The sequence below is a fragment of the Petaurus breviceps genome, unplaced genomic scaffold (genome assembly GCF_028583685.1).
Source record: "Petaurus breviceps papuanus isolate PSGF00001 unplaced genomic scaffold, PetGlider_PUasm1.0 79, whole genome shotgun sequence".
Lineage (NCBI taxonomy): Eukaryota > Metazoa > Chordata > Mammalia > Diprotodontia > Petauridae > Petaurus > Petaurus breviceps.
The window spans coordinates 30,583,663-30,606,701 of NW_027186523.1; the positions used below are offsets into that span (position 1 = coordinate 30,583,663).

General features: G+C 39.6%; 1 protein-coding gene across 1 annotated transcript in view; it reads left to right on the top strand.

Annotated features, from left to right (window-relative positions):
• LOC138175883 (membrane-associated guanylate kinase, WW and PDZ domain-containing protein 2) overlaps window positions 1–23,039 on the top strand; it is a 1,727,565-nt gene that overhangs the window by 1,567,747 nt on the left and 136,779 nt on the right. The window contains exons 17-18 of the mRNA XM_069106526.1: window positions 16,172–16,357; window positions 18,347–18,521. Coding sequence (XP_068962627.1) covers window positions 16,172–16,357; window positions 18,347–18,521 — 361 coding nt within the window. The remainder of the gene's footprint in view (window positions 1–16,171; window positions 16,358–18,346; window positions 18,522–23,039) is intronic.

Genomic DNA, 23,039 nt, shown 5'->3' on the forward strand with positions numbered 1-23,039 from the left:
AAGTGGTTTTTCTATGCTTCCTTTCCATCTAAATAATAATAATTATTCTATTTTTATATGTTGGTGTCAATGTCTATTCAATTTTCTTCCATGTATTAGTATGATTCATTAGTGATTTGCCTACCTCAGTTTCTTCATCTATTTAAATGAGGATAACAATAGCGCCTCCCTCCCAGGGTTGTGGTGAGGATAAAATGAGATCATATGTATAAGCACTTTGGAAAACCGGAAGCACTATGTAAATACTAGCTATTATAATTAATACATCATAACAGGTTATTCACAGTAACAGAAGTAACAGAAAAAAACATTAAAAAAAAGGACTTTTAAGCTGCTTAGATAGATATTTAAAGAACGAAGGACTTCCGTAAGAACACACTTTACAAAAATTGCCCATTCTCTCATCTTCAATTAGGTATTCATCCTTACTTGGGGAAACAGAAATGGATAATTGCTGATAAGTTGATTCTGGCACCAAAACTAGAAAAGGAAATGCTTTTGTCTTTTCCCCCATTTCTTTCTCTTTCAGTGCTTTTTTTCCCGGGCACTTATAGCTTATTATTTTATCCATTTTCCATTGCAGGTATTAAAAACAAAATGCTTTTCCAAAGTGAAAGCACCCTAAGGCTGAATGTGTATAACCAGTCAAGTCAGTCCAAATAGTCAAATCAGTTTGATAATGTAGACACAACTTAAGGATCCCACTTTACTTGGTGACCTCATTAATGTGGGTATGCCTCCCCCTAGGGCAGATCAAAATCTATTTATATATACCCTTCTCATCTTGTATACTTGTTATCTGTCATGTCTGTACATCCTTGTTAGAGGATCCGCCTAATGGCCTTCTAGAACTTTGGGCATTTCATGGATCCCAGTGAAGCCATTTATCTCTTATCTTAATTCCTGACCAGCCCACCTTATTTTCCAGTCAAACATTTCCAGAGTAATATCTTCTACATTGCTTCTTGAACACAAATTATTACTAATGTACTACAGCCTGGTAGTTTCTACTGAAAACAAATTCGACTAGAGAGCATCTCTTTCCATCTTCACATCTGATCATATGCTCAGTACAAAGCATATAGTGGAGAATAACTGACCAGTTCAGCCCAAATGAGTAAATCGTTATATCTGCTGCCCCTCATAAAAATGTAGTCAAAATACCAGCTGCTTTAAAAAAAAAAATCTTGCGACTTGTTTGGCTACAAATTTTAGGGAAAACTTTTTCCTTGTCTTTTGAGAAACTGAATGTCATCAACTATTAATGAATTCCATTAAATGAAGCATCTTTGTGCTCTGGAGTGGAGTGAGGGGGATCACTCTGTTTGGAATTTTTACAATTTGTTTTAACCACAAAATTTTTAAATGGAATGTATTTTTTTTTACATCATCCTGACCCTGGTAACCAAAAATTCTTGCTTTGAGTACCTAATCTAATATAACGACTTTTCACTATCAGTACCCCATTCTTACAATGCCCTCCCTTTTTACCACCCCTCTAGGTTTCCCTGGCTTCCTTCCAAACTCAACTCAAATACTAATTTCTTCAGAAGACCTCTCTCAGTCTCTCCCCCCGAGTCATCACCCCATACTACTAGGGTCTTTCCTCTGTGATTATCTCCAATTTGCCCTTGTATCTGTATAATTCTTGAGTGTTATCTCTCCCACTAGAATGTAAACTCCTTGAGGGCAGGAGCGATGTATTTGCTTTCTTTATATCCCCAGCACTTAGCACAGTTCCAGGTGCTTAATAAATAAATGCTTATTGATTGAATGATATTCACTTAAGTATGTAGATCAAAATAGAATTCACCCTATCAATCAAAAAAAGAGGTAGAAAAATCAGTCAGTTTTCATCAATATGCTTAACAACATAGCAATCAGCAAGCATTTATTAAGGATTTATTATGTGCTACACATTGTACTATGTGCTGGAATTAGAAGTTAAGCTCAAGAATATGTATTTTTTAAATTATGGTTTACCAACAATAGTTTGGTAATGAAATGTTTTTCACTATTTTGATGGTGTTTTAGATCCCTCTTTTATTGCTGAGTCATTTTAGTCATGTCAGACTTTTGTGACCCTATCTAGGGTTTTCTCAGCAAAGATACTGGAGTGATTTGCCATTTCTTTCTCCAGCTATTTTACAGATAAGGAGCTGAGGCAAATAGAGTTAAGTGACTTGCCCAGGGTCACACAGCTAGTGTCTCTGGCCAGACTTGAACTCAGGAAGATGAGTCTTCTTAACTTCAGGCCTGGCACTTTATCTACTATGCCACCCGGTTGCCCTTTGATTCCCTCTATATTCCTTCTGTCATAAAAATCTGAGCTGAGTATGAGGTGTCTCACAACAGACCTCAGACTGACCACATTAACAATAGTGGCAGCAGGAGTGATCCCAGATAAAAGTCCACCTACCAAAATGTCTGCCATTTTACAAGGTGACTAAGGCAATCTTCTTCCACAAAAGGCCTCCTCTGGTGTCACATTATGGCATGGAAGTGACATGAGACTCTCCAGGGCTATGTCAGGGATCCAAAGTATTGAGCAGATCATTCCAAGTTGGAATCATTTCAAGTATAATTCCCAGATGACCGGATTGCAACAGCTGCCCAAGGGCCAGCCTTGTTAAGTACAGTAGAGATTCAGCACCAAAAATGCAGGGATGAATTTTTGTGCCAAGACAATCCATGAAACAGACGAAAATATAAAATTCCCCTCCGTCTGACGTGGCCCCCTTCCACTTCTGTAGTGATAGTGCCAGAATAGCAGAAAAAAATCGACAGGCTCAGGTGGCATGGAAGAGTGGTGATCTCAGAAGGGGGAAGGGATACTCAATGCTTGGGAGGTCACAGATCCATGAAAATGTGAAGTTGATTAAGTCTATGAAACTATCTTTCTCTTTACTACTCTCCATCTTTCTCAGAGAGTGTGAGAAGTTGTAGAACTGCCTTTTTGTTTTGATAATTAAAAATGTCTCTTTAAGTTTAATATAACACTCACCATTCTTCCTCTTCTTTGTTAAGCTGTCCCCTTGCCTTATCTAAGTCCTGCTGAGCCCACAATGAGCTCTCTTTGCAAATCTCTATTGTGCTTTTTGTTCATACCACAGATTTTGCATTTATATTCTGCCTTTTAGTTATAATTATTATGATAAATTATTATAAAAATATTATAATATAATAATCATGATCATAATTGACATTTTGTAGCTCTTTAAAATTTGGAAAATACTTTATGCCTGTTATCTTATTTTCTCAGTATGGTGAAATGGCTAATATACCAGATTTGGAGCCAGGAGGATCTGAATTCAGACCTACTAGAAGGATGGTAGTGGACAAATCACTTGGTCATGATGATAGCTGCCATTTGTACAGTGCTTCGAGGTTTGCAACAGCCCTTTTCGTGTTTGCTTTTTACAACAGTTCTGTGAGATAGGTGCTGTTATTTTGCCCATTTTATAGATGAGCAAACGGAGCCTGAGAAAAGATCAAGCGACTTATCCAAAATCTTGTACCAAGTGTCTACACAGGATTTGAATTCTAGGCCCAACATTCTATGCACTGTCCCACATAACTGCCTCTCTGACGCTCAGTTTCTTCATCTGTAAACTGAGAGAATTGAGTTTGACGGTCCCTTCCAGCACTAAATTTAGGATACTTTGACACAGTGATTCTTATAGTAATCCTGTAAGGTAGTTAATACAGTTTTTGTTTTCTTGGCAAAGATACTGTAAGGGTTTGCCATTTCCTTCTCCAGTTCATTTTACAGATAAAGAAACTGAGGGAAACAGGGTTAAGTGACTTTCCCAGGATCACACAGCTAGGAAGTATCTGAGGCTGGAATTGAATTGGTCTTCCTGTCTTCAGACCTGGCAGTCTATCCACTTGTACCACCTAGCTACTCCCACAGGTATTATTGTTCCCCATTTAATATATTAGGAAATTGGTGCCCTGAGAGGTTCAATGGCTAACCTCTGGTCATATTGCTAGTACATGCCAGAGATAAAATTCAAAGCCGGGTCTCTCCTAAGTCCAAATCCTATTTGCTTTCTACTACACCATGATTTGCACCCTGTTCCCTCAATAAGACAGTAAGGTCCTTCTGTCCCAAGACTGTATCTTTTCAGCTTTGTGACACAGTGGAGAGAATGCTGGAATCAGGAAGCCCTGAGTTTCAGTTCAACATTAGTCACTTGCTAGATGTGTGACCTTGGGCAAGTCACTTAATTTTTTTTCTGCCTTCGTTTTCTCATCTGTAAAAGTAGGGAAATAATATTGCCTACCTCCCAGGGTGGCTGTGAGAATGAGATCTCTGTAAACCACTTTGTAAACAATGAAGCACTGTATAAATGCTAGCTGTCATCCTCATTCTCATTATTATTGTTAGCACAGTGACACATATAACCAATGATCACTAAATATATGATATATATATATATATTGCAGTAACCCCATATTCTCAATAATTGAGTTAAATGATCATCGCAAAGAGCTCTTTGAATCCAAATGATAGGCTGCCCTTGAGGATTTTCTTTAAACAAAAATAAAAACAACAATAATTTAAATGAAATCATTTATCTTTATATCTCTGCAAATTTGGACCCAAGCTGTCTTTTTTGCTTCTCTCTAAACTAATGACATGCTGGGGGGGGAGGGGAGAGGGTGGTCACCAAAACCAAAACCAAAACCATGCTCAGCTCGAAGGGGCTAAGTTGATGAGAGTTTCAGTAGATGTCCTTTGAAGAATATTTCATATTTTAGTTTGTCCTCCTCCTTTATGATACTCCTCACTGATTAGTTTGATTGCAAACTGTGCAGCATTCCCATCCATGTATAAGGCCACCTTGTAGGCTCTATTAATCCCGACATAATTAAAGTCAAATGTGAGTCATCTAATGCCATGCTTTTTGTGTCTCAGAAATGGAACAAAGAATAGGTAGCACATAAGAGATATGAAAGGAAGAAGCCCTTGAAAATATTTTGTATCAGGACTCTGCTGGTTGCAGGAGCCCACAAAGAATCAATTCTAATTGTCAATAAGGAAATCAAGGACCAAGACCCTACTATCCATTTTTTTTCCTGCTCCTCCAAAGAACTAAATACCATGTATTGAGTACACAATCTTTATGCAACATATGCTTTTTCACTAAAGGAAAAACTCAAGTCTACAAGATGTCATTGATTCACACTATCCCATTCCGTGATATGTACACCAGAGTTACAAGCAGCTCTTATGGTTCAAATCATCCACATAACAAGGTCAAAGCACCAAAACCCAACAACTAAAGAGAAAGGACATCACTGATCCCTGCAGCTGTGAAGTTATAAAAGCATAGAATCACGGGATTTGGGTGTGGGTCATCTAGTCCAACAATTTCATACTTTAGTTGAGTTTACATGAATGAATATGGAAAAATAAATAATAGATGGTGCAGTGTCAAAAAGAGCAATTTCATCCACAGAATATTCTAGCATAGCATTGTTTCCTTGGTATGAGCTGCTCTACAAAATGTGTAAGGTGCTTTTGCAAAAATAAAATAATCAACAAGCATTTATTAAATGCTTACTGTGTGTCAATATGTTAAGAAACAGGGATACAAAAAAAAATGCCACAGTCAACGAGCTTACATTCTATCAAAGAAATCAACATTGATACACATAAGAAGATACAAAATCTATACAAACTAAAAGAAAATTAATTCAATGGGGAAAGCATTAACAGCTGTGGAGAATAAAAAAGGCCTCATGGGAGGAGGTAGACTTGAACTGAATTTTGACTGAAACTAGGGATTCCAAAACACAAAGGTAAGGAGAGAGTGCACTCCAGGCCTGGGGGAAGAGCCCATGCAAACCCACAGAATTGGGGAGAGGAGTGAGGGGGATGACAGCAAGTTGGCTAGCTTGGATGGATTATATAGTACATGAAAAGGAACATATGTTTAGAAAGGTAGGCTAGAACTAGGTTGGGAAAGTCTTTAAATGCCAAATGGAGGAGGGCAATAGGGAGCCACAAGGGTTTCTTAAGCAGAGAGGTGGCATGGTCAGGCCATATTTTAGAGAAGGAGCATTGCAATGAGGGCAGTGGATTGACCTTGTCGTCAGGGACACCCATGTTCAGGTCGGGCCTCAGATATAAAATAGCTGTCCAAACCTATTCCAGCCACTTAACTTCTGAGTTCCCTCTAGATGGTTCTCTATAGATAATAGATGCATTGTTGAATTCCATTGATACAAACAGCTTAGTAGTCCACACCAATGAAATCACAGTTCTAGACTATATGTATATACATGTAATATATGTATGTTTGTGTGTGTAAAAATGGAGAGAGACAGAGGAAAGGAATGGACTGGCCTTAAAGAATGCACGGATATTCCCTTCCTGGTTTTGGTCTAAGCAGCTACATGAAATCTTGGGGGGACCCTCTTTCAAGCCATGTATGACTGAGGGACTTGTTCTATATGATGAAAAAAAAGTTTTATATTTGGCTAAGGAGCAAGAAAAACTGATGACTTAGAGGTTTCTGATCCTAAATGGATGATTATATAAAAGGAGTCACCCACTCCTTCCTTGATCTCTTTCCTTTGTGACTGTCACTTGTCTGAGGCTGGATTTGAACTCGAGTCCTTGTGATTCTGGTGTCAGTGCTCTTTCTCCTTGGAACAGCAAGACCCCTGAGGGTGTTCCCCTCCCATCTTAATTTTTTTTTCTTTTTTTCTAATTAAAGGGGACATCTCCTTTACTCACTTCTCAAAGAGGCCTGTTCACACTGGGTGGGCATTACTTCACTCTGAGTGCCTGAAAAGGCCTTAGCCCAAAAGGACCAGGGTCTCCCATTGCATCCTGAGTCATCTCCAGTCATCCTGATCTATATCTGGCCACTGGATCCAGATGGCTCTGGAGGAGGAAGAGAGGCTGATGACCTTGCACAGCCCTCCCTCACTCAAATCAGAGTCAATTGCAAGTCATGTCATCATTTCCCTGATGCCATGTTCCTCTTCGAAAACAAAGGACAAACAACACAACGACAACAAATCCTTTGTGACTGTGAGGAGGTAGAGCTACTTTGAATTGCTTCCAAGGGAAGAATGGGGGAATGGCAGCAGAAGATCCAGAGGTCCCAGCAGAGGTCTTATCAGCAGTTAGAGCTGAATGGAATGGAGTCAGACTCAGGCCTATGTTCCTCACACATCTGAATATAGCCAGGTAATAGGGCTATTGGCTGCAAGGTTCAGAGCAAGAGTGCTGATTTGGCCTCTCCCCCTATACCTGACCTAGATCATTCAGCTCTCAATGACAATGAAATGTCTAAACTCTCCTGGTCACCTAGATATTTCCATCTCAAAATACTTGTTAGCCTATGATCAAGAAAGACACACATAAGTGAAAAGAGATAACCATGTTCTCCTGGCTGCCACAGTCAGGTGGAAGGTAGGGTAACTGGTTGTCTTCTAGAACTAGCTCTGGTCAGGGGAGAGGGGGTGTCAGCTCATGGTACAACCCCAGGGGAAAGAAAGTGGGGAAGAGGTGGTTGGCCCTTTTTGCATACCCACTCAGGACTCAGCAGCAACTGCGTCCACAGTTTTTCCCACTCTGTACCCAACTGGAAGGTTATTTGGAATCACATGTATCAGCCATTAGATTATACATGGCAGGAAACAGGGTCTGCCCAAGTTTCCATATAATCATTTTGAATTTAACAAGGCAGGAAATAGCTGTATGTGCTTTAAAGACTGCCCTTTCCCTTCCTCCATAGGTTAATCCACCCCTCTTGCAAAGCACATACACACACATGCAAATGTGTGTATGTATATGTGTGTGTGAATATGTTTATGTGTGTGTATATGTACATATATGTATAATGTGTGTGTATAAATATGTATGTGAAGCAGATAGGTAGCTCAGTGAATAGAGCACTGGGCCTTAAGTCAGGAAGACCTGAATTCATATGCAGCCTCGGACACTCACTAGCCATGTGAGTGTGGGCAGGTCACTTACCCTCTATTTCCCTTAATCCATTGGAGAATGAAATGGCAAGCCACTCTAGTGTCTTTGCCAAGAAAACCTCATGGGGCAGCTAGGTGGCATAGTGAATAGAGCACCAACCCTGGAGTCAGGAGGACCTAAATTCAAATCCAGCCTCAGACACTTAACACTTACTAGCTATGTGAACATTCAAATCCAATCTCAGTTACTTACTAGTTATGTGACCCTGGGAAAGTCACTTAATCTGCTTTAATCCACTGTAGAAAGAAATGGGAAACCACTCCAATATCTTTGCCAAGAAAACCCCATGGAGACTGTTGGTCTGCATGGGGTCACAAAGAATCAACTTCCTTCAAGCACAGATCAGATAGCACTTCCTACCTGTCTAGGGCATTTCCTGTCCTGCTCTCCCTCCCCATAGTTATTAGAACCCTCTCCCTCTTGAAATTATTTGGCTTTTGTTAATAAATCCACCCCGAGTAAGGGGACTGAATGAGATATGGGGGTACCCACAATCTTCTAACTCTCACATAAAGGGAGAGGACCCCACATGTAGCTACAGGGCAGGCACAGTACTAAAGTGCTAGGCTCCCTTGTGTAAGTCAGGCAGGGTACCCTAAGTCCCCTCTGTAAAGAAGATGCTTAGAGCTGGACTCTACCAGTTACCACTTGTAAATAGCTCCACATAGCTAAAAGGCAGGTGCTAGGAATGGGCAGTATATGGAACAAAGTTCCTAGGAATGTACAGTATGTAGAAATATGCATTGATTCAACTCACTGGCAAGATCAAGAGTTTGGATGCTAGAAGATTTTTGACTAAGCTGTGTTCTACCTCAGCACTTTCAACACCAGGATCCTAGCCCCTCCCTACATCAGGCTTATTCTCCCTTCAGTGGCTTATCCCTCAGCCTAGGACAAAGATTCTTACTTTTTTGTTTGTTATAAACCACAATGGGAGTCTAGTGAAGCCTGTGGTTATCATTGTTCAGATGTTTCTGAATCATTGTGACCTCTTTGAGATTTTCTTGGCAAAGAAACTGAAGCGGTTTGCCATTTCCTTCTCCAGCTCACTTTACAGAGGAGAAAATTGAGGGAAACAGGGGTAAGTGACTTGCCCAAGGTAACACAGCTAATAATTGTCTTAGGCTGAATTTGTACTCTGGTCTTCCTGGCTCCAGGCCCAGTTCTCTATCTACTGTGCCACCTACCTATATAAAAGCTTATGGACTCCTCAAAATAAAGGGTTTGGTTTTGGTTTGGTTTTTTGATACATTAAGAAAATATAGAATTATAAAGAAATCCAAAGGTTAGTAAAAATAAAGATGTAACCTCCTTGCATCCAAGTTCACAGAGCCCAGTTTAAGAATCTTTGATCTATGGATTTTTTATCTGTTAATTCACTTTCTCCCATGGGATCCCAAGAAGCTCCTCCCCCCATTCCCAATTCCAAACAATTCACTATGAATAGGGAACTATATAACTTTCTCTCCAAGAACAAAAGGCTCTCTCCCTCTCCCAATTTCTACTCACTATCATCATTCATCATACCAGACAAGGATTTGGCAGCCACTTTCTTTTCATTTATTTAAAGCAGGAAACAGATTCATAAGTAATGACAATAATGGTAAACAATTGAGAAGCAAATCATTTGTAAGGAAACAGCTGGCTGTGACTGGTGGCAAAACTGTTTCTCCTAAATTTTGCCCCCCTACTGAAAGAGATCATCTATGATTTTAATATGAGCTTTGAGGGAAGTCTACCTTTAATGGGCAAGAAGAGGCAAAAGAAGACTCTCCCTCACTGTTCTTCACTCCCCATTAGCTCTTGGTCAGGGCAAAGGGTCCAGTTCTCAGCTTCAAGCTATCATCATCTACAACAAGATGTCTAGGAGTCTAGGACCCTGGAGGAATTATATGTCTGCCCTTCCCTCACTCTGTTACAGAAAATGGATACCATTCATCATTCTTTTTCTTCTTCCTCAGAATTCTGTCCTACAAACTAGTGAATTCTGAGAAAGAATTCATTCACTTTGCTCCAGCCATGCCTGAAGTCTCACAGCTCTGTGGCAGTGTGCTACAGAATGTAGCTATAGCAATGAGCTGCACATTAATTGTACACACTATTTACTTATTTGTAATTTGTATTCCCTCTCCCCAATAGAATGTAAGCTTCTTGAAGACAGCAATTGTTTCATTTTTGTCTTTGTATTCCTAGCATTGTGTTTCCTGAATATAACCCAAAGCCCACTGGTTTGAGTTTTGTTCCTCATTGGTGGAGATCAACGTGGCCACCTTCTGTGATGGGCAGTTTTCTTGAATTGGCTTCCACTGAAGCCAGGAGGAAAAAACACCACCAACAAAATTGGGCCTCCTGGGATTTCGGGCTATCGTCACAAAAATACCATCTTGCTGACCTAAAATGAAGTGATCTCTTGGTGTTGACTTTTGGGGGTACTTTGCTCTGTTTGATCCTATAGCAATCAAGCTACTTCTTAGACTATGTAAGCATTACTTCTTGCTAATCCAGTCATAGTGACTTTTGTACAGGTTAACACCAGAAGAGATAACTTGTGTACTTAATCTAGAATGGATTCATGCCTGTGCATGTACATGTCCAGCTTTTGTAGGGAAGATTTTGTAGTAAGAGAGAAAATGTACATGTTCAAGAATAAGGACTGAACACCAGCTAATACCAAATGCCAGCTAACATTTTTATGTTTTTTTCATTTTCAAATGCTTAATAAGCTTCTGATTTACATCATTCATTTCCGCCAGATTTTGAGTTATAATTTTTCTCCCTGTTTTTCCCCTACCCACCACCCCAAAAGAGCAGTCCCACAGGACATCCCCTCCTCCAATCTGCACTCTCCCATATCTTCTCCCACACCCCCTCCAACTTTTCCAGTGGTTCTCTATGCTCCAGTGCCTGTATATCTTATTTCCCAATTACATGTAAAATAGTATTAATAATAGTATATATAGATATATATATATTTTTTAAACATTTGATTTTAAAACTTTGAATTCCAGATTCATTCCCTTCCTCCCTTGTCACCCACCCTTAATGGGAAGATAAGTAGTTCAATATAGGTTGTACATGTGTAGCTAATGCAAAATATTAACATAGTAGATATATTGTAAAAGACTGACTATATTTCCCTCCCTCTTATCCCACCTTCCACTTGTTCTATTCTCTACTTTGATCCTGTCCCTTTTCAAAAGTTTGTGTTTCCAACACCCCACCCCCAGTCTGCCCTCCCTTCCATCATCCCCCCTCTCATCCCCTTCTCCCCTACTCTCCTTTATGGTGAGATACCCTATTTAGTGTGTACTTCGTTCCCTCCCCAAGCCAAATTCGGTGAAAATAAGGTTGACCCATTCCCTTTTGCCTTCCTATTCTTCCCCCTCCATTGTAATCATTTTCCCTTGCCTCTTCTATATGAGATAGTTTACCCCATTCTGTCTCTTCCATCTCCTCTCATTATATTCCTCTCTCACCTCTTAATTTCACCTTTTAAGTATCATCCCTTCCTATTGAATTGGTCCTGTTCCCTCTTATCTATGTCTACCTGTAAACATATATACACACATTCACATATTCATTCACCTGTATACCCTCCTATATATATATATATATATATATATATATATATTTCCATTCCTGTTGTAATGTAATACCAAAAGAAGGCAACTTCCCAGGTTCAAAATACCAGCATAGGTGCTCTCTATTTTATTCAGTGACAAACCAAGAACAGAGAAGATCAAAACATGACATCATTCAAAGTACAGCATTTACTAAGCGTGATTAAATAATCTCCAAGTACTACCCCACCCCAGGACCTTCCAATCATTCAATCAATCACAAAGTCTCTGTTCTAAATACTTCTCCACCCCTAGGCTATACCTTAATTAAGTCCACCACAAAGCCCCTCTTCTCAAATGGAGATTAGTTTTCAAACATAAGGTCAAAAGTTCCCCACCCCTGGATCACAATTGAATCTACCCCAGAGTTACATCAAGTTTAAACACAGCACTTAATACCCAAATGGAGGTCTTTTCTTCATCTTGACACGAGGCAAGTTCTCAGCAATCTTAGTTCCTGGGGAGACAAGGCTTAGCAAGGCCATAAGATACATTGCCAGTCCCTTCATGAATTCATCCTCTGTCTGTAGAACAGTCCTAGAACCCTTGAACACATTAGCAAAGCCCTCTCCCAGGATTTCTGTAAACATACAACAAGAAAATCCTTCTTCAGGGCTTCTGAACCAACAGAAAGGCTCCCAGACCCCTGCAACAACAGCACTGTCCTTCACCAGTGGACAGTATTCAATCTGTCTGCAGGACAGTCTCCAGACCCCTGCAACAACAGTACTGTCCCTCACCAGTGGACAGTATTCACTCTCTGTCTGCAGGACAGTCTCAGGGCTTCTTAGCGAACAGCCAGGTTCCAGGACTTCTTCAACAAAAGGACAGTCTTTCACCAGTGGACAAATCTGGCAAAACAACATCAAAACAGACAGACAAAGTACCAGCAAAACAGCCATGTCTCCTCAGTCCTTGGCAGCTCAGGGGGCAGGTCTCAAAAGTCCAAGGCAATTCAAAGCAGCCACCAGCAATTCTCTTAGTCTCTCTCTCTCCACGAGGTGCTGCTTCCAAAAAGATCTTCCGCCTCTCTCCTGTCTCTCCAAATCTACATCACCAGCTCCTCCCACTTCAGGACTTTCTTTTCACATCAACAAGCCCATCCCACAGGTGGGATTAACAAACTCTGGGTTTTAATACAATCAATTTGAAAACCAAGCCAATACAGGGGAATCTCCACATTCCATTACTATCACACCTGTCAACTATTTTCATACTGAGAAAAGTTTTATCAGTTAAAATTATCATTTTTCCATGTAGGAATATAGGTAGTTCAACTTTGATAAGTTGCTTATGATTTCTTTTCCCTGTTTACCTTCTCAAGCTTCTTCTTGTATCTGAATGTCAAATTTTCTATTCAACTCTGGTATTTTCATCAAAAATGTTTGAAAGTCCTCAATTCCACCGAATGACCATAATTTCCCCTGAAACATGATACTCAGTTTTGCTGGGTAGATGATTCTTGGTTTTAATCCCAGCTCCTTTGCCCTCCAGAATATCATATTCCAGGCCCTTCGATCCCTCAGTGTAGAAGTTGCAACATCCTGAGTTATCCTGATTGTGTTTCCACAATATTCAAATTGTTTCTTCCTGGCTGCTTGTACTATTCTCTCCTTGATCTGGGAATTTTGGAACCTGGCTATAGTATTCCTAGGAGTTTTCTTTTTGGGATCTTTTTCAGGAGGTGATCGGTGTATTCTTTCAACCTCTATTTTACCCTCTGGTTCTAAAACATCAGGGCAATTTTCCTTGAGAATTTCTTGGAGGATGATTTCTAGTTTCTTTCTTTGACCGTGGCTTTCAGGTAGTCCAATAATTTTTAAATTATCTCTCCTGGATCTATTTTCCAGGTCAGTGGTTTTTCCCATGAGATATTTCACATTGCCTTCTATTCTTTCATTTGTTTGGATCTGTTTAACAGCATCTTGATTTCTCATAAAGTCATTAGCTTCCATTTGCTCCAATCTAATTCTGAAGCAATGATTCTCCTCAGTGAGCTTTTGAGATTCTTTTTCCATCTGACAAATTCGGCTTTTTAAGGCATTCTTCTCCTCATTGTCCTTTTGAGCCTCTTTTGCCATTTGATTTAGTCTATGTTTTAAGGTGTTATTTTCCTCAGTCAGGCTGTTGACTCTCATTTCGTAATTTTCTTGCATGATTCTCATTTTTCTTCCCAATTTTTCCTCCACTTCTCTTATCTGCTTCTTAAGGTCATCTATGGCCTGCAACCAGCTCATATTTTCCTTTGAAGCTTTTGGTTCAGGAGTTCTGACTTCACTTTCTTCCTCCTGTTCCATGCTTTGCTCCTTTTTGTCCCCAAAATAGGAATCTAATGTTGGATTCTTCTGTTTGCTTTGCTTCCTTTGCCTGGTCATATTGCCACTCAATTACTTGACTTTTGGACTTTTTGCCACAGTAGGACTCTGCCACCAGACAAGGGAGCTTCCATCCCAAATGCTGGGGTTTTCTCAGCTGACAGAGGTATTAGTTGGGTGCCCTCTCTGAAGCCTCCGCATGCTCTGAAAAGCTGGTTTCATACCCCAGGACCTCCACCCTAGACTACAATCCATATCCAAGCAGGTTAAAGCAAGAATGATTACCCCTCAAACTGGTCACTTGGTCTCCCTACAGTCTGCAGGCCAGGAGCTGAAGCTGCCATGTAGCAGCAGCTATGCTGTAGGCCTCAACAACTTCTCACCCCAGAGGCAAAAGCTGAAGCATTCCCAACTACTGGGTCCCAAAGTCCACAATGCACTGACCTCTCACTTTGTCCTTAGCATCTATATGTTGATAATTTTGGATCGCCACAGCTGCTGGTGATCTGGAGTCCCTCCAGCAGGCGGCTGGTCAGGCCCACCCTGGGGCTAAAGCCTCGGTGTGGGGCTGGGCTCAGCTCTCAGAGCAATGCGTTAGCCAATTCCTGCCGGCCTGCCAGGCTGTCCTCAGTGGGAAGTTAGCTTCTCTGTGTCATTTTGTGGGTTCTGCAGCTCCAAAGTTTGTTCAGAGTCTCCTTTTACATGTATTGGGGAAGGTAGAAGCCGGAGCCCAGCTGAGGTGCTGTTTCTACTCCACCATCTTGACTCCACCCCCCAGCTAACATTTTTATGCTAAATACCAATTAAATGTCCACAAGGAGGAACAATTAGCAAATATATTGAAATAAATTAGATTACATGACCTCTTACATAACTTCTAATCCCAGTATTCTATGGTAATCATGATTTTAAATAAAATTTCTTAATTTTTAAAATTTACTCAGTCCCATCAATAAACTAGAAATGTTTTAATTTTCACATATCATACGTCGCATAGCAGAGTTTTGAGTTGAATAAATATTTTCATATCCTAACAATTATCCCAGACTATAGACAAATTAGCCCTGGTTCATAATTTGCTCGTTCCCCGTCTCCCTCCCCTATGTCCCAGATTTTTTTTTTTACCAGTGTTAGGATTTTATCTGTCACATGAGCAAACTAGAGAGAGTGAAGGATAAACATAGCCATAAAACAAAACACTTGTTTCTTAAGCTCTTCTTACAGATGAGATATGTCCCTGTCTATCCAAAACACGAATAAACCAATAGCCATCTCTCATTGATTTTCTAAAACTTGCTTCTTCCCTCTTCCTGGTCTCTAATTCCTAAAAGGAGAAAATAAGGAAGGGAAAATGAACCAGGGGAAGCTATGGTAGAAAGAATACTAAATTTGTTGTCAAAGGACAGACGTTTGAATTTCAACTCTATGACATTGAGCAAAGGCCTTACTCTTCCTGGATCTTAATATTCTTCTGTGGTAAAATGAACATGTTAGACTATGTAGTTTCTCGAGTCCTTTACAATTCTCAATCCTATGATCTTGCTTCTTTAACTTATGAGGAGTTTGTAACTTTCTGTGCCACTAAAAAAAAAAATACACATATACCTACACTGAATCCTAGAAGAGTTTCCAAACTACTCAGAGATGATCTCAGTAAAAACTGATAGAGTAGACATCTGCCTCCTTTAACCTTTATCTTGGTAGGTGAAGTCAGAAATTAAATTTCTCATAACTATTTCTCAGTTCACCAGCTACTGACCATTTAATATCTATTCTTCTCTTCTTTACTCCACTCAAGAAGAAAGAAATTTAAAGAGATAATGACATTCCTGGTATTTGCTACATTTTGTGTGTGTGTGTGTATGTGTGTGTGTGTGTTCATGTTTGTATATGAGCTAGAATGTAATATCCTTGAGGGCAATAAATTCTGTGTTTGAAATTAACAGATTGTTCACTATGTGACATGTAAAGTTTGAAATTCTATTTTTTTTTGGAGGACAATCGAGGTTAAGTGACTTGCCCAAGGTCACACAGTTTTTGTGGTAAGTGTCTGAGGCCTTGAAATTCTATTTTTAACACCATTCATTAAATAATACTCAGAAGAGGAGATTGAGATTTCTGTAAACAAACATAGAACTCCCCAAGTGATGTCTCACTGATGTGATGGGGCTTGGAGATCCATTTTTTTTTAGTATCACTAGTAACAATCATTGTTGGTTTCTTCTTAGCTGTACCACATAAAATTGGCCGTATTATTGATGGAAGTCCTGCTGATCGTTGTGCAAAACTAAAAGTTGGAGACCGAATATTAGCTGTGAATGGCCAATCTATCATCAACATGCCTCATGCAGATATTGTCAAGCTCATTAAAGATGCGGGTCTTAGTGTAACTCTACGAATCATTCCTCAGGAGGGTAAGTAGCCTTAACGTGGCCTCCCAGAGTCATTGGAACCCGTCCAATAGAGGTGATTATTCCCGACTTGATTGCTGTTCTCATGGAGTCTATATAGCTGCTATCAGTATAGTATTAGTAAGCTGTTGTGATATCCAGTTTCCCTTTACTACCTGACTTCTTATAGATCTTAACTAATTTCTTTCATCGAACAAATTAAGTGACTTTGTAGTCAAAACATTTTAAACCCAGAGACAATCCATTATTCAGCTGCTCCTTGTAGTATGAATAGTACTGCAATTTCAGAGACGAGTCATTATGTTATTGAATGCTGGGGCCCATTGAACATCAATGAGGGAACTACAATTCTGAAAAATGACTTGGTGTACGTAGTACTTGAACTCTGGAGAATTCTTCAGATTTGGCCAGATCGATCTTGAAGACCTTGAGGAAACTATGGTAGATCAAAGTAGACTGGGCATCTCTTTCCCATAAAGGAAAAATTTATATGTCACAGATTCAAAATTTCCATTTAGCCTTTGAAAACTCGTGAAACGATGGCTCCATCCTGAGGCCTGGAAGAAAGTCACCATTTTTACCAACTTGGAGCAGTTTCTCAACAGAAAACAAAGTCTTGAGTATGAATCCCACATCCCCATGCCCAGGGGGCCAGCTACTCCCTGTGTAATGAGATTGGAATTGCATCTTGGTTGGACAGTGTCTTATACAAAAGTTGATGTGATTACTTAGCTCATTGTCATCCTGTTATTTAGATCTCCCTCTGTCGTAGGTCTAACTCCCTCTGAGTACAGTCTAACACTCTCACAGCAGACACTGAATTACTAAATAGTCACCTGGTTTTGCAAATCAGTCCAGAAGAAGAATCAAGAAATAGAGTATAATATATGTCATTTTCAAAGGAGCCATCAATAGTTATTCTCCCTTTATCTACCTACTTATTCACCATGAACTGACTGAAAATGAGGTCTGAATATGTCTTAATGAAAATATGATGTTACCTGAAAACACAATTAAATTTTCTACAAATATTGGAGAGGATTTCTTTCTTTTTTTTTTTTTTGGCTACTTGAATATCAGAGAGATTTAGCAATTTGTTCATAGTCACCCAGCTAATAAATCATAGAGGTAAGATATGAGCCTAGGTATTCCTTATTTCAAGCTCAGCATTCTATCCACTATATCACATTGCCTCTCCAATATTTAATGGAAACTCAATCCATTTGAGCAAGATTGGTTATTGAATGTGTTAATTTGTTCTCAGTGTGAAATATGCCAATTTCTTCTCTTGTCCCAATACGCAAAAGTAATTACAGTTGAAACCTTAACAAATTATGAAAATTATTAAAGCTAACAGTATTTTTTAAAGAAATAGCTCATGGGATCTTTATATGCCCAGATGTTCTTTTGTCTCTGTCTGTAGAACTGTGGCATCCCAGAGTTAAGAGTTACTGGTCACTGAATGCAACTAATAACAAAACCAATCTGGAAAGTATTCATTTGTAACAGGACTGGTTCCAGCACACTTAACTAAACTTTAAAATAGAAATAGGATTTACCACTCCTGTCCAAATGCCCATGGTTAAGAGACCTTGTCCCCACTAGGAGTCATACATACTGAATTAAAATGTGCCATTGAAAATCATATTGTAAACTGCCAATGTTCCTAGTTTGTCTTTTAAAACAAAAACAGAAATAATTTTTTAAAAAACAAAACAACTTTTGACATTTGTCTTGATTGAATGATCTTTAAATGATACATCAGTGAGAGTACTTGTTGAAAGAGCATTTCTAATTTCAGAGAGTAGAGGATGAAAATAAGGCTGATTCTCACTGTTTTAGAAATCTGTCTATGAAACCAAAATAACCAAATCCAGGAGGTAAAGAATTCTCAAGGTGGCCAGTAGCAGAAAATGGTCATTATTGACTCCCTCAGTCTTTTTTTCTAATGCCTATGTGACTGGGTCTTCATCTTTTGCTTTCATTCTGCAGAGCTGAACAGCCCAGCATCTGCCCCCAGCTCTGAGAAACAGAGCCCCATGGCCCAGCAGCACAGCCCCACAGCTCAGCAGAGTCCACTGGCCCAGCCGAGTCCTGTGGCCCCTAACAGCCCTGTCACTCAGCCACCTCCTCCCCAGCCCCTGCAGCTGCAAGGACATGAAAACAGGTAAGCATCTCCATGGTTCCTCACTTCCAGATAGGAGGGGGAAAAAGGATGAGACAAATTTTGCTAAATTAGGGATTTACAAGTTACAAGGTTTGGGCTGTTTCCAACACCTCCAGATGAAAGCTATGTTTATCCTAAGCAGCATTTTGATCTTACTGCTCTTATGATTTTTAAAAGCACAGCCCGTCCATCTCTTGACTTTCAGTATTCCAGGCTCCTCATTTATAAGAATGAAAATAGTGATATCTGCACCTGCTTCATAGAAATCCTGTGATGGGGAAACTAATTTTAAGGAGTTCTCACAGTCCTTTCTGAGACATAAGCCCTCTGTCCAGCCTTCACTGGAGCACTCTGGTAATTGGGAAGCAGCTTGGTCTAGGGCCAAGGTTTTCAACCCTTTTTATGTCATAGACTCCTTTGATATTCTGGTGAAATCTATAGACCCCTCAGAACAATGTTTTTAAAGACATAAAATAAAATATGTGGGGTAACAGAGGAAACCAGTTATATTGATATAAACCAATCAAATTTTTTTTAAAAGTCACACACCCCAGATTATGGACACTTGATCAAGGGTAATGTTTCCTAAGCAGGATGCTCCAGAACCTCTGATTTGCTCTATTTTCTCACTTTGTACTTGGACAACTCTAAATTGAAAGGCAGAGAGGATAGTGCCACTCACATAATCATTGACATGCTTGAATTTATCACTACAGAGAATTGCCCAGTCATGACTTGCAGACATACAAAGTTTAACCAGCTGAATTTCTTGAGCTATAAATGAGTGGCTGAAGTCCATTAGACTGACATCAAGTACTCTGGGCTTTGGAAGCATTGGTTTGTCCTTAATTAGGGTCTGCCCAATCAATCAAACAAAGCAGTCCTTGGCACTAAATAAGTGTTTACTAAATGTTTCTTTTAATTCATTCAGTTATTAAGCACCCTACTCTGCTAAATAAGCAAGCATTCATTAAACCAGGCATTATGCTAGGTGATGGGGATTAAAGGGCAAAAATGAATCAGATCTTGCTCTCAAGGAACCTGCATTCTATGGGAGAAACAGCATGTACCTGCATAATTATCTCCATATACATGTAGCTATATGTAAAGAGAGCATAAGAGAATATACAAGGTAAAGTACTCGGACTTTTTGAGATCAGGGAGAACTTCATCCAGAAGGTGTCATTTGAGCGAACCTCAAAGAAAATTTAGGGAGTCTAATAGGTAGCTATGAGGAGAAGGGGTATTGCAGGTACCCTCCATATAATTGGAAGTTGTGGTAAGAGTTGAAAGTAATGCAGATTTTAAAACATTTTTTAAATTTTTTTCCCCTTTAACTAATGATAAGAAATAGTAGGCTGTGGGAACATATAAAATCCTCAATGATCTTTCCCATAATTATAATATTTCCAGAACATCTGCCTTCTAGCAATGCCTCCCATATTGGGGAAGTTGGAGTGAGAACATCTTTTTGATGATCAGAATTCACTTGTGCTGTTGCAAAGCAAATATTGTTCCCATACCCCAGATGTTATCTCCAGGTGTTTTGCTCTACTCTGATTCCTCCCATTAACTGCACAGAAAACAACTTTCTATCAACCTTAGACATTTACATGATATGGGTGGTAGGGGGGAGAGAGAGTTAAAAGCCTGGATAGGAAAGTTACTGAAGCCTGTGGAAGAAATGGCAAAGAGAAGAATTTCACAGATGAATCAATCATTTATTTAGAGTTCACTAAGTGAATGGTTGGACAGATGTGTTAAGTACTATGTTAGGTTTTGGGAACATAAGAATTTTTTAAAAAAAGATCCACCTACTCTCAAGGAGCTTACATTCTAATTGGGAGAGGGGAGGGGGAACAATTTATAAGGAAATGTGTATAATCTATTCTCCATTCAGTCACTAAAGGGCTTTTCTTAGAATATGGGTCTGATCCTGTCACTTCTCTCCCTCCCCCACTCAATATATCCAGTGACTTCCAATAATCTCCAGGAACAAGTACAAAATGCTCTGTTTGGTCTTCAAAGCCCCGTGTAACCTAGCCTCCTCGTGCTTTTCTCGTCTCCTTTCATCTTCCAACCCATATGTACTCTTCTGTCTAATGATACTGGCCTCCTAGCTGTTCATGAGCAAGGCACTCCATCTCTTGCTGCATTTTCTCCCACTGTCCCTCATGTTTGATGTTCTCCTTCCTCCACTCCAACTACTCACCTCCCTTGCATCCTTTAAGACCCAAGTAAAATCCCACCTTCTACAGGAAGCCTTCTTTAAACTGGCTTAGTTCCAGCATTTTCCCACTTTTAATTATTTCCTATTTATCCTGTTTAGCTTACTTTGCATACATTTGTTTGCATGTTGTCTCCCCAATTAGACTGGAAGCTCCTGGAGGGCAGGGACTATCTTTTGCTTCTTTTTGTATACCTACCATGGGTGGGTAACCTGAGACCTTGAGGCCACATATGGCACTCTAGGTCCTCAAGTGCAGCCCTTTGACTGAAACCAAATTTCACAGAATGTATCCCCTTAATAAAAGGATTTGTTCTATAAAACTTGGACTCAGTCAAAAGGCTACACCAAAGGACCTAGAAGGTTCCCCACCCCTGCAGTCCTTACAGTGCCTAACTCATAGTAGGTTCTTAATAAATGTTTAATGAATTCTTGAAATACCAGATACATGAAGATGCATACAGGGTAGATGGAAGGTAACCTTAAAAAGGGGACGCTGTGGGTGGTGGAGGTGGAGGTGATTGTGGGGGAGAAGGCAGGGTGGGACTGGGAAAATAAACAGACCTCATATGACCTTCACTTCAGCAGTGCGTTATTTCATCAGATTCTTTGGCACATCCTAGTATTCATTTTAAACTTAGTGAAAGAGGCCCCACCAGTCACTGAGCCAGCTGCTCTTCTTGGCCCTGCCAGAACCACTTGGCCCTTCCAAAATCACACTGCTCTGGACACAGGGAATCCACACCTCCCTCCACATGCTAGTCTCATGCTGAATCAGCCTCCATTCCGGAAGATTGTTCGTTGTTGCCACTGGCCCCATGTGCTACAATCTTGTGATAGTTCAACTTCTTTTGTTTGTTTTGAAACAAAACATTTCCTACACACTAGGATTAATGGTAACAGCCCCATTTTTATCTTTATAGATATATGCATATGTATATATGTGTATTGCACATGTTCTCAGACACATACACACACTTAAAGCTTAAGCCTTAATAGTTTAAAACTTCATTAAGACTTTTGGAACACCCTGTACATATATGTATGGATATATGTGTGTGTTACATAAGGCTTAAAAGTTTGAGCCTTAGTAGCTTAAAACAACACTAAGACTTTTGGAACATCCTGTATACATGTATGTAGCTGTGTGTCTATATATACATATATATATGTAAGAATGTGGTGAGATAGATATATATGTATATATATATATATATATATATATTTCCAGATAAACAAAGATATAGATAGAAAGATGATGCATGGATGGATGGATAATTGAATAAATGAATGGGTAGGTGGATGGATAGATGGATGGATGGATGGATGGATGGATGGATAGATAGATAGATAGATGGATAGATGAATGGATCACATATCTTTGCCCAGGTTTTCTTAGTTACTTCAGTCCAAAATCACTCAAAGTGCTATAGAATATTGATTGCAAGCACGGAGAATCAGCACTAATGTTGCTAGTAACTGACATCCTAAATCCTTGCTGATATCTGGACAATTCCTCAATTCAGGCCAACTTCCATACAAATGAAAAGGTGACCCCCCCCCTTACTGCTGACTCCTATCCAGTAGCTAAAATGGTATTTTCTCAAGCATACAAGAAGAAACTTCTGCCTTTTTTTCTGGGTCATTCTGAAGGATCTTCCAAATCAAGTCAGATTTTGTATCAAGAAAGATGCATTGTGACTTTCAATCAATGCATGTGCACATGGTCTGCTGCCCTTTTGGTGAATTAAGCCAAGTGTACCATTAGAATGGAATGCAATAAAATAGTATTACTCAACTACCTGCAAGGAAATTATCTATTTTTTGTGTTGGCATCCTCCAAGGCATTCCTTTCTTCCCACGCCACCCAGTTAGTGCATATTCAAAAAGTGAAAAATAATCTTAGTGTCATAATAAACCAAATTCTATCTAGGGAGATGAATCTGCAGGGGAAAAAAACATTATATAACACACTTCAAAGTCAAACAGGATTCATTACAAAACCTAACTTTCCAATGTTTTATATTAACCATGACACACTCCCTCTCCATTTACATAGGCAGTTGTACCCATGGTTTGTACCTAAAAGAGATTTTGTGGTAGAGTAAACAGGGCACTAAGCTTGGAGTAAGTTCTGGGTTTGAATGCTGCCTCAGACACTAGCTCTGTGACCTGGGCAAGTCAAAATCTCTTTGTGCTTCACTTTCATTATCTAAAAAATGGCTTCTAAGGTCACTTCCATCTCTGAATCTATGATCCTATAAGAAACAGTAAAAAGGAGGCTAGAGGCT